Genomic DNA, 12,550 nt, shown 5'->3' with positions numbered 1-12,550 from the left:
GAGACTTCAGAGCTGCAGATGATGGTTCAGCACAATCAACTACTTCCCTTTTCAGACAGACTCTTACCTTGCAATCTGGGAGAATCTTCTGATCTCTATTTTTAGCAATAGCATTCCAGGTTATCCCATATTTGTCCAAAGCTCTGTTAGATAGATCTACTGCATCTCCCCTGCATGGAAAGACCTCAACTTTCTAACAAGAGATGTACCCACACCCCATCCACAGAAACATGGTTTTTACTGAGAGTCTCAATGTTTGATCCTTATTTGTTGGGTTGGAAATGTGCCACAGGAAATGAGGGTATGTGTAAAAGTACACAATAAGCCTTCAGAAATACGGTGCCTGGATACTACAGACTCAAGTATCACCATCAGTTCTACCTCCCAAGTCTTGAAAACTTTTACCCTGAGTTCCAAAGGCCCAGTACAAGGTGGTAGGCTGCACTCCTGGGACAAATGATGCTACACTTGTTGGTCAGCTCTCCAGTCCAACAAGCGTTCCTGTGCCAGAGAGCAGCTATTTCTTCCATTTTCCAGTTCTCAGCTCCAATCAGAATCCCTTCTTGCTGATATGAAGCAGAGATTAAAGATTCCTGATACTTTCCTTGCTGCTATGGACTTACTTTGCTCTCCATGTGAGCAAGAACTGAAAATCCCAGCATGGTTTGTCCAGCTTAGGACTCATCTATGTTGAAATGAGGAAAGCCAGTTACTAATGCTGTGCATGCACTCTTCATTTTAAGCTATTTATTTACAACATCAGTGTATTACTGTATCACTATTAATCACTAGCCATTTTTCCTAATAAATATCAATTCTATGAGATAAAAGCATTTTAGACTAGCCAAGTGAGAGATTTGCTATTTAGCAAGTCAGCATCTGCTTTGTCTGCTTTCTGTGTTCCCAGCACTTCGGTGAGACATAAATTAGTGGACAACTTGTGTGGGAAGTCTATGTGGACTTTGTCACAATGACATATCTTGATACTGTCAAAGAGAGGATGGGAGTAAATTAGCAGAAATGGCCCAAGGCTTTCAGGAAAGATGATCATTACTGACAGCAATTCCTAGCACACTGCACTGCAAATGTTTTCCCTGAACCAGCTTGCTGATAACACTCATACTCCTGTAGCTTCTGCACAAGTGTATTTACCCAAGATACTCAACATACCTGTTTTCCATGCTGATAAGGTTAAAGAAACACTTGTAGCAATGAGCATGCTCCTGTCACGCACAGGATTCACTTATCAAATTCATTCCAAACTCGTTCTAGGAGGGGCCCTTTGGATAGATGTGGCTCTTCTAAGCCAAAAAATGCAGTTGGAACCTGGAAAAATCAGAGAATGGCCACATAGCCTGGTACCAGTACAGTGTGTACTCAGACAGTCGGTCATTATTGAAGTATTTAGAGACCAAAACTAAATTAAACACTGTGGAAGCTGTGCACAGAGTTTTAGTGATGATAATGCCAACCCTCCCAAGGAGGAACCACAGCTAGGCTGAAATCATAGCTCCAAGATTTTCTCCCTCCAGATGCTGGGGTGACGTTTCCCTTGAGAAGGGCAGCCAGATTGCCATGAACTGCAGCAGGGCCAGCTGTAAGTAGAGCCTCGTTCATGATCAACTGACGTGAGACCTCCAAGCTGCCTTCGGAATGAGTCCACCAGAGCTGTCCTTACCACCAAGCACAACCTGCATGTGACCACAGTCATCTGCAACCATCTTACTGGATGGTATAAAATCTTCGTTGTCAATATAAGACTTAAAACTATTTCATTGTGTCCTGCTTTGCGTTGGTGGGGTCAGAACCCAAAGTACTGATGTGCTGACAGCCTGATAATCCCACAGCCAGCCCTACGACCTTTATGCCAAATTACAAATCACATAATTGAACCAAAAGCAATTTTAATTGATTAGGATAAGAAAAATGCTTAAAAAGGGGGAAAAAAAAACCCAAACAAACAAAATCAAAGCAGGAAGGCACATATGAGAGAATGACATATATCCCACAGGCTTGTCCCAGTTAGAGAGAATAAATCTGCATCAGCATAGTAACACAACGGCTCCTCTGGGTGCAGTCTGATTTCTATTCTTGCCTTTGAAAATCCTGTTTGTTACCCACAAGCAAAGCCATGCCTGGAGCTGGGACAGCCACCCAGCTTCTTTTAGGAATGACTGTAATTTACATTCAGGGTCCCAGCAATTAGTGGCTAATGAGATAACTTCAGTAGTTTCTAACTGCACTTAAGAAGCCAGTGCCAGCATTATAACCTTAAATGGCTTTTAACCCAGGATTTCCTCATCTCTGGGTTAACTGATGCTGGCTCCTCATGCTGATGCATCTTAGCAGCAAACACAGGAGCTCTGCTAACACTCAGCTTCTGTCACTAACCAGAACAGGAAATGTTTTGCATACAGGTGGGAGCATTAATGTTTGTGATATTATGCTCTTTAAAGGATGGACATTATGGCTGAAAAAAAAAAAAGCAGCCCCACAATTTATCCCTTCAGGAAAATTTCCTGGCAGCTGTCAGACCACCAACGCATTGGCAGAAGTCTCCTACAAACACGTCAGCCGTGATTGAACAGAGCATTCCTGTGCACCCAATAGCGAGCGGCACAAGGGACCCAGCACACTGCTTCCTTCTAGCTCTCCATTTTAGGAAGGCAGCATCACAGTTGTCAAGTCAGCAGTTGGGGCAGATGGACTTTCCTTTTTCAGCTCCGTATTTTGCCAAAGCCACGATCCGGAATCTCTGTCCATAGGGAATGGATTTCTTTCAAGAAAAGGAAAAAAGCCCACAAAAAAAAAAGCCACCCATGTTATTGAGGGAGTAGCAATTTCTCTGCTCTTCAATCAACCCCAAAAGAGATGCTGCGTACTTTATCAGATTTTCTAGCTTTTTTGGTTGCTGTAGCAATGACTTTCTAAACACAGCCCTGTAAAGCACAGATCTTGGCATAGCAGGGAACGACCATTCACAGTTTCCCAGTGATGGAGAAAAAACTGAAAGACAGCACAATTCACTTAACCCCAGTTGTGAGAGCTTTGATCGGATCTGACTTCAACAATTCCTGAGCTGAAAAGACATCCAGCACCATAAAACAGCAGTCTGTGGTGGTTACTGGTGCTAACAGGAAAAAGGATACCAGTTCTCCTTTTACATTGCCTTCCCTTCAGGGAAGTCCTGAAAGGAGCCCTTTGAAAATGCTAAAGGAACCAGCACACGCTGAGATTTTACTGGAGAGCAAAGCTTTGAACAGTGAACACGGACTGTTTAACCACACGTGAGATAAAGGTGCAGGTTTACGTGCACTGTGGAACCAAAGGGGATGGCGCTGGTGCTCCCAGGAATTCCAGTGAAGTTGGAAGCATAAGTTAATTCCCTGACAAATGAGAACTGAAATCCATCCCATCACCTTTAAAAAGCCTTTACAAAGCAGCTTTTTACACGATGCTCCTGGCTAGTGTCCCCTGTAAGGACAAATCCTCCTTACGGAGACAATGCTGGCTCTGCAAATTGACTTTATACACAGAAGTCAGCTGCTGAATGCACACAGGGTGTCAGCCCAGCCAGCTGCCAGGCAGGGGAGCAGTGCCCGGGGCTCCAACAGGAAGGTTCACTCTCTAAGAACGAGAAAACAGCAGCCAGCGAATGTCCCGTCCCTCCCCTAGCACTGTGTTCCAGATAAGGAGGTGTCATGAGCTGTGTGACTCTCAGCAATCGTTTGATTACATGCATTAGTGTTATCTGTTTGTATAAATGGTGTGTCCACGATTCCAAAACTTCATTTTATCCCATGTGATTCTAAAGACTGGGAGAATGTAAAAGAGGCTTAGGGAGGCAGAACATCCCTCCCATCAACATAACAGCCACTCCTACAGTAACAATGGATGAACTGTTTTCAGGTGGGGTCCAAAGCAAATAGATGCAGCTACCACTTAACTGCAGCTCTTCCTCTTTCATTGCATGCAGGACTTCCTGCTTGCCAAGCAAATGTTCCTTTCTCCCCATTATTAAGGTGACCACCTTTATGGTCATACAACAAAGCTAGAAGAACCTGGAGGTGTGGAGAACCTCTATCCTGAGGGCCCTGCTCCTGCCATCTACACTGGAGCCTGTAGTATTGATAGTAATTCCTCTCCTTCAGCCAAAGCTCCTCTGCTATTGAACTGGGCTGACTCAGTATACTGAAAAGTGTGTGCAGGTCCACAGGACTCACATTTCCAGTTGCATCAGCAGATTACATGTTCCCATGGAGCTTAGTACAGACAAGGTATTCATACTTCTGCAAGAAGAACTGAGGGGAGCCAGGCTTCATGTCTACAAGCAAGCTACTTGATCCACCTCAAAGAGCAAAAAGCAGGAATTTAATACACCTTCTGGAGGCATGAGGACATTTAATCTGTGGGACTAGGAGAAAGGTGAAGGACAGCAATGCGAGATGGGTTGTAGTAAGAGCAAGGACTCTCTTCTTGTGAGACTAATTATCTCAGCGTAAGCAAATTGGTATTCCACCTGCTAATGGATTTAAACAGCAGCTGCTGCTTAAAGCAGCAGCACACATTCTTGCACATAGGAAATCATCATCAAAGCTTTTGCACTTGCAACCTTCAGGCAGGAAGAGTCCTGGGGGGAAGCTTCTCCAAAAGAATCTCGCAGCTGGAGCAGTGGACTACAGGAGCGCTCCAGCACCTGCACATGTTGTCCAGAACATCTAGAAATGAGCAAAGAATTTGCATATTTACATAAAGAAGTTTTGCACAGCAGAAGTAAGGAGTATGTCCAAGGCAAAGCAGAATCTAATGCACACGGAGATAATGTTTGTCTATCAGTAGCTTCGGGACAGACACAGCCTTTAGCTTTGGCTGTGTTTTCCTAGTGCCATCCCAACTCTCTGTACAGTGCTCCTGCTCTCCTTCAGCTTCCTCCCCCTGCTTCACCCAGCACACCCTCAATGCTGCCTCCTCCCTCCTCCTGGCCCTGCCCTTCCCTCTCATCCCACTCCAGGTTAGATTTTCAGCTCCCCCACCCCAAAACCGCAACGATAAGCACAATATTGAATGAGTTAGCCCAGCACCAGGTCTACATCCCATCTTACCCCTTGTCTCACTGGCCTCTGTTTGTCTGTCCACATCCTGGCAGCTGAGTCTGCCTTCCCCTGTGGGCACTCCTTGGAACTGCCACAGGAGAGCAGGAAACTCTTAGGTGAGCGCTGACAACATGGACAGGACATGGGTGTGGGAATTTACAGATGCATCTCCTTCAGTGATGTTGTTTGTGCTGCCCTCGTGCCCAGAAGCATCAGGCACCCGCTGCTTGGGTTCTGTACCAACAGGCAGGAGACAACCCTTGGCATGAAAAACTTGCAGCCTAAGCAAGAACAAGGCAGAACACGTAAGGGACTCGAACAGAACAAAGTGCAGGGCCAGGGCGTTGGTACATGGAGCAGATAGAAGTTGGCTGTGTGTGTTTTGCAGGCTGCAAAGCTATGGAAAAGTAGAGCAGCATGTTAAAAAAAAAAAAAAAGAAAGCAAACCATAAACAATTATTAACTATCATAGATTGGCAGATTTTACACTCAATAATGGTCTTTTTTTTTTTTTCCTCTTACTATAACAAAATCTTGCATACAAATTAAAGATTGAATGCAGCACCTGATGTGAACCTGCGCCTAAACATTCCTCTGTATGTCTGCAGCTCTGAGCTGGTGCACGACAACCTGGAAAACCGGAATTGAGCAAGAAAAGAAATTGGGCTGATCACATCCACATTGCCAGCAGGAGAGGCAGAAACACATGAATCCATCCCAGGTAACTCTTTTCACTGCTTCCTATTACACACAAAAACCTCATGCCCCAGAGAAGCAGAGCGATTCTCCATGTCTCCACAACCCGTCGCTCTCTCCCTCTGCAGCACCAGCTGTTTCCTGGCAGTGGGTGGCACACAAAGAGCAGAACTTGAAAGCAGCACACGGTTACTGAGTCCAAACTGTTTAAAGTTAAAGTTTATTTGTATTCTTTGTAGGAATATCAATAAAAGACCTCAAATGTATCTATATCTGTACATATTACAAGAACCTTCAAAAATTATTCACAGAACAAAAATAAATCTTCTTTAGAACAAACCCAGGCAATGAAATGCAGAAATGGATCTCAGAGACCAAACAGTCCAGTGCTACTAGCATAAAAATACGGCTTGAAAAACCAAGTTTATTACTTCTTAAGGTGTACTTTGTCGAAATAAAAAATAAATTATTTAGAGCTATCGTTGCAAAACAGTTCTGTGTAATAATAACACTCTTATTAAGGCCCTTGAGACAGAAAATCTATGTTTACAGGTAGGATCCCTGGCAGCCATGGCCTGCAATGACAAGCTCTCACTCCTGGGAGCCAGCTGACTGTAGAGAAGGAAACATCTAAAGAGCATCAGTCTCAATTTAACCCCTTTGCTCTGTCGTGCTCAGCTGGATACCTGTGGCTGACCACGCTAATGTAACATTATCTACACATAATGGTTCAACTTGGACAGGACTTGTTCTCCAGAAACAACACAGACAGCTTTGCAGAACACAGGCAGAATTCATACACACACGGAGACCTGAGCACACAGACACTGCTGGCACACCCCACAGGCACTGCTGTACAACCGACTGACTTCAATTTGCAGATGAAGTTCAAAACTGGTGGTTAAAGGAAGCATTAAAACATGAAATTAATGTATGGTGTTAAAAATAAAAATAAAAAAGCCTAAGCCAACCCAAAGCAATTGCAAGAACTGAGAGTAAAATCCATTTCTCTGATGGATGGATACAGAATTTATGACTGATACCCTTCATATTCTCTAACTAGAAAGCCTACACATCCCTCTCCATGCAGCTCTGGATCTCCTGCTTAGAGTTATTCCACCACAAATGAGAGCTGTAAGAAGTGGAGCTGTGTGAAATCTGTGCTTTGAGATGTAGCTGCTCATTTCCAACGCACCACGGATATCAGAGCTGGTACTTCTGGATGTGAAATCTGCCTATTTCCCTTACAAAAAGGTGAGAACTCCTTCAGCTGCAAAGAATGGGCATTCACAGGACACACCTCACGGCTGTGCTTGCTCTGTTGTGTCTCTGTGGTCTGGGAAGAACAGCACTAAGCGACGGGGCCAGCAAGGACTGCGATGGGGAGCTTTCCTGCCTCACACCTAGAAATACAGGAGCATTACTCTGACAGGTTTTCACATTTTATTACTTCAGCTGTTTCTAAATGACAGCAGCAGTTGCTCGCAATAGCATTAGCACAGCCTGATCAATCTGCTGGATCTATGAACCACAGTCTATAACACTTATCATCACATTTTTCTACTGTTCACTTTTTCACTCATAGCTGCAGAGACCCACTGGCTGTTAGTCTTAGAAAGAATGAGACGGGGCCCAGATAGGGTTCTTGTCCCAAAAGAGACAGAGCCACGTGGTTCAGTATCACTTGAATTTTATCAGACTGGACAGAACAAAAGCTGCCATTTTCACATGCTGTCAGCTTAAAGCAGCTTAAAATTTCTCCAGAAAGCTGCTTGGTGACAAACTAGGAGAGACAGCTGCCTGCAGAACTCAGGAACATCACATTCTGTACTGCAGCTCATCCGTTTTAGTCTTGCAGCATTGTGAGTCCACAACCTTCACCCCACTTTGGGTCAACGGGGAGCTTCTCCTCTGTACAAGGAGATAGAGGAGTACATTTTGCACTTTGGGATAGAAACTGAAATAGAAGAGATGCAGCTGGCCTTGCTTTAGGCAATGCATTCACATGACTTCTTGCTCTTCTGTCTCAGTCACAGAGCACCCCTGTGGTCTGCACTGCATGTTAAATGAGCAACACACGTGCCCACCTGCAAAGGTTACTTTTGGGAACAAGCCTCCCAGGATGCAGCTGTGAAATTACAGCCCATAGCAAAGGGGAGATGCAAATCACACACAAATACTCAACTAAAATAAGGGCTGCTCTTGTAAAAGAGCTACTCACAAGACACTGGATGGAGTGCCTAAGGCTGTGATGCACAGAGGAGGAAGGAAAGGAGAAAGAACAAAATGACACACTTGGAGGATCAAGTCAGTCAGTGGTGACCCAGAGTGGGAAGACAGTTCTGCAAGTACTGAAAACAAATCACTGCTGAGCACCAAGATGCGGGCGAGGATGCTGCTGGGTCTGTAGGACCAAATCACACTTGGCAGCCAGAGAGAGACTTTGACTGGAAAGAGCTGAGCGCACATAAATCCCAACTCACTGCAGACAAATCTCCTTCAGATGTGACAGCGTTTTCCTTCCCACAATACAGGAGATGTGGTCTCTGTGCGTACCCATGGTTAGAAATGTAAAATGCTGGTATGACAGTGTTTAACTTCAGCATCTCAGCTCCCCATAACCAATGTAGAACAGTTAACGTTTTGTGTTACTAACTGAAGTCTGCCCACAGAGATTAATTCATTTGCAAACAACAAACAAACTCAATGACAGACACTGAATTTGGAGCCTCGGTATTGCCAGTCCTTCATGTTCAGGGCAACACGGGTCCATCCCAAGCAGTTCTGGAACTGGCTTAGAAACCTCTACATTTTTAATGTAGTACAATTCTAGAGATTCATAAACTGGGGCCAGGAAGAACATCAGCTCTAACCTCCTCCTCCTTGTCCCAGGCTACACCATGTGAGACAGATACCCCCACCACATTCATCTCATTGGCTTGTCGCACACCACTTGACTTCAGAGCCTTTAGAAGGACCTCAAACAAAGTATTGGGGCGTACGATGAAATCATGAGAACTGACAAGGCTGCACCATTTGTTGTTCATCTTTTACCAGCTGACAATCTGCCACGAGAAGGTCGCTTTGTACTCGTAATGACAGACACACTGACATGCAGCCTGGAAATGCGTTTCTATGAAATGCAACTGAAGATAATGAGAGATGAAAGCTGAGTCAAAATTCCTTAAGAAAAGTAGGAGTGTAAAGAACTTCAACACAAAACCCTTAAAAACATCCAGAGAAAGGCAAATTCCAATGGAAATGGAAGCTCTTGCCTTTATCTGGAGCTAAACTGGCTAAGCTGGAGGCTGGAACAGTGAAGGCGAGCAGGATGGAGTTGAAGAAATCTGCCAGGAAAAGGGAAGTTTTGCATACAGAATTCTTCTGGCTGGGCACATGTGCCCTTTGGTTAGCCCTTTCCTCAGAACATTGACCTGATTGCTCCCAAAGGAGTGCAGGGAATAATCCAGGGTGTCACTGCACGGTGCAGAAAGTAAAGACTGGATTGAAAGAATAATAATAATAATAAAAGTATTTACAGGTCTGTATATTCCCAAAACAGAAAATACAAACTGCATGACAAGTGGGGTAAAAAAGAATCCTACCTTGACAACTGCAGATCCCCTCTGTCTGTTAGCTGGGAATCCTGCCTGCGTGTGCAAATGCAAGGAGACAGGATCACTGCTCCAAGGTTTTACCTTGTTCAGGATTTCGCTTTTTTTATGCTGGAATCCCACCAAAGGCAGCTACAGGAGCCAGCATGAGCTAATTTTCTTGCTAAAAACGTTTGCTATTGAGTTGGCGTTCGGATAAAAGGACAACTAGAGAAGAGAGGGATAAAATCAGAGGATGAGTTTTGTTACAGAATTCATTTCACTGCTGTTTCACTCCACTCGTGCACTTGCATCAGTCAGCCTGATATATACAGCTGCTATCTAATGTAACCCACAGCTCAGCTCTCTCACCCACAACACACATGCACTCACACTCCCCTCTTCCTTCTCCAAGGACTGCAGTGCTTTCAACAAGAGGAAAAAAAAAAAACAATAATAAAAATAGCAATAATTAAAAAAAAAATCTACAGTATTCACTTCCTTTCGGTATATTACATCGGCGTTTTCTGTACATGACCCAGAGCTCCCTCTATTTACACAGTGATATGGAAGGACTTGTTCTCGGGAGCCGGATTCTCCTGGCCTCAAGTGGGGAATTGAAGCCCACCGTTCAGAGTTCTTTCTTGTTTTTATTAGCAGCAACATGTAAACCTGGCGGGGAAGAGGGGCCGTCGGTGGAGTTTCTCAAGTCCGCTCCCTCCTGCCCTTCTCCTGGGAAGATGGCTGGCAGCGTCTGCCCAGTTAGCAGCTGCTGTTTTTGAATTCACCATTCTCCGTGATGGAAAGCTTGGTGGGGTTGGTGGGGGAGATGCCATTGCGGACTTGCATGCTGTAGCGCTCCTTCACCTGCGTCAGGGCACTCATCAGCCGCGTGTTGGCAGAGTCCAGGGACACGATCCGCTTCTCCTGCAACAAACAGCCCACAGTGTCAGAGCTCCTTCACCAACAAACAGCCTTTTGCCCCACAACCTGCGTTACGGGCCTTTCCCAGGACCTGGGACCGAGACAGTGTCTCTGGATGATTTCTAAGGCCGAGGCAGCTCAGCTAACATTCTGTGGTACGATGGGATGTCTGCCTCTTTCTGTTTTCTTAGGGGTGGCGTGGCCTCGTGGGCTGTGCCCTTTGGGCCCTCCTGGCCTTTGGCACGATGGAAGTGATGGTGAATCGGAGTTACGTGGTGAGCTCTCTCCTGACAGCCTCCAGCCGAGGCAGATGGAAATGCAGCATTTTGCCATGGAAGGGGGAGGAGGGGGGGCATGGGTGCTGGAGTTAATAACAATAGCCAATATTTCTTTTTAATGTGTTAGGAAAAAAAACAGAAACAGGCAGCAGGAAATCAAAGTGGTGGTTTCGTGTGGCACAGAAAAGTGCAGGTGGCATCTAATGGCCATCGTGTCTGCATTAGGGATGGAGTGTGCTCAGAATGAACCGATGGGATGTTCGAAATTAAATGGGAACTTAAAAAAAGAGAAAAAAGCAAATGATGGCAGCCTGCAGTCATCAGCAGGAGTGAGGGTGCAACAGCAACACAGAGAAGCAGCCAAAAGCTACAGCTAAGGGGTTACTCGAGGTGAAGGAGAAAGAGGGCAGTGTGGGCGGAGGGGGAGATGCCATGGACAGAACACAAAGAACAAACACTGAACACACACTGCTCCTAGACCCATTCCAGCTCAGAGTGGCTCCCGGGCTCTATGCAATCCTGGGTTCACACATCCCAGTTTTAGTTCTTCCAGCCTCCACTCTTAGCAAGAGGAGTCACAGAGCTAAAGGACATACAGTGAATTTATCCAGAGGAAACCTAAAAAACCATCAGCAAAACCCAGCCTCATAACAGCTAGAGTCTATGCGGTGGGATACAGCACTAAAGGGTCACGCTAAAGAGCTGCTGGTGCAATTGGAAATGGCAGTTTTCATCTTCTCTAAAAAATAAGTTAAAAGAAGAAATGCAGCCACAGAGAGCAGCACCAGGGATGGCAGCAGGCCCACGTGCTATCCATGCTACCAGTCGGCTGTGTTTTTCACTATGAGAAGGAAAAATGACTAACTTACTTGCATGAAAAAAGTAGCATGGAGGAACTCTTCTCTGTCCAGCACATTGGGAAACAAAAGGGAAGGAAAATGATGCACAGGAGGCACAAACATTAGGGGACGGTTCAGGCAAACTGCTGAGGAGATATAGGTGCTACAGACAGCCCCGTGAGGGTTTCATCCCAGCACAGAGGCTGCGTGGTACTGCTGTAATCACACCTGCTTTTCTCAAGGGGCCTCCTCATGGGGGTAAATGGCTGGGTGCAAAAACAAAGATGAGGGCCTTAACCTTTCCCCCACACCAATATAAATCCTGCAAAAAAAACCAGCTGCCTTTGTGGAAAAGTGTTCTTCAGCAAATTAAAGTTTCTCCTCCTTGGACTATGCTTCCAATAGGTACGTTATTCCAGCAAGCACTTGGAATATGTACTTCAAAATTAAAACTTCTTCCTAAGGAGTGTCTTTTAGAGATTGTTAAAAGTTAAAGGCTGGTGATGTTCTGGCACTGAGTGCTGTCTGTATCAGCATGCAGGCTGCTGGGAACCCACGTTTGGAAAAGGAGCTCAGTAAACAGAGGCATCCTCTCACTTGAACCTATCCTCTCACACAACCTACCCAACACATCTAACACGCAGGAATTGGGCACAGGGAGTGGGAGGAGCTGGAATGGGTAGGAGGTCAGTGCACTGGGCCAGGACTGGGTGCTGCTCAGCTAGAGAACTGATTGGGTTTACTTGCCTGTTTGAATTATCTCATCCCCATTAATGACCTGTAATTCAACACAGCGAAGATGTCACTTGCAATAGCAGCTGGGCTAGTACCCTTTGCAGCGCCAAGGAGAGTGCTGCCAGACCTCCCCCTGCTCAGTGGGGGCTCTCAGTCACCTTGGAAGGCCTCAAACACTGCTGTGCACAGCAGGCACTGCCCAGAGCTGGTGTGAGCAGTGCTGAGGACAAGGCTGTCCTTGTACTTTGGGATGTGTTGGGTGCTGCGCCCGAACACAAGGTTAAAGAGCAAATCCTGAAAGGCATCTTGTGGTCATGTCATTAAGTACAAGAAACTCAGGTTTCCTTGCAGCAACCTCTCTTCAAACAGATGTGATAAGCCAGGTTCCAACT

General features: G+C 45.5%; 1 protein-coding gene across 13 annotated transcripts in view; it reads right to left on the bottom strand.

The window, feature by feature from the left end:
• Positions 1-5,993: 5,993 nt before the first annotated feature.
• RASAL2 (RAS protein activator like 2) overlaps positions 5,994-12,550 on the bottom strand; it is a 138,215-nt gene continuing 131,658 nt past the window's right edge. For 9 of the 13 annotated variants that reach the window (XM_015869599.2, XM_015869603.2, XM_032446262.1 and 6 more), the window contains 2 exons: positions 12,171-12,201; positions 5,994-10,309 (listed from right to left, as the gene is read on the bottom strand). In XM_015869599.2, coding sequence (XP_015725085.1) covers positions 10,167-10,309; positions 12,171-12,201 — 174 coding nt within the window. In that variant the 3' untranslated portion in view covers positions 5,994-10,166. The remainder of the gene's footprint in view (positions 10,310-12,170; positions 12,202-12,550) is intronic. The other 4 variants (XM_015869600.2, XM_015869601.2, XM_032446263.1 and 1 more) reach the window with 1 other exon arrangement.

The sequence above is a fragment of the Coturnix japonica genome, chromosome 8 (assembly GCF_001577835.2).
Source record: "Coturnix japonica isolate 7356 chromosome 8, Coturnix japonica 2.1, whole genome shotgun sequence".
Lineage (NCBI taxonomy): Eukaryota > Metazoa > Chordata > Aves > Galliformes > Phasianidae > Coturnix > Coturnix japonica.
Note: the sequence above shows the minus strand (reverse complement) of the source record. Positions and strands in the feature narration are given on the sequence as shown.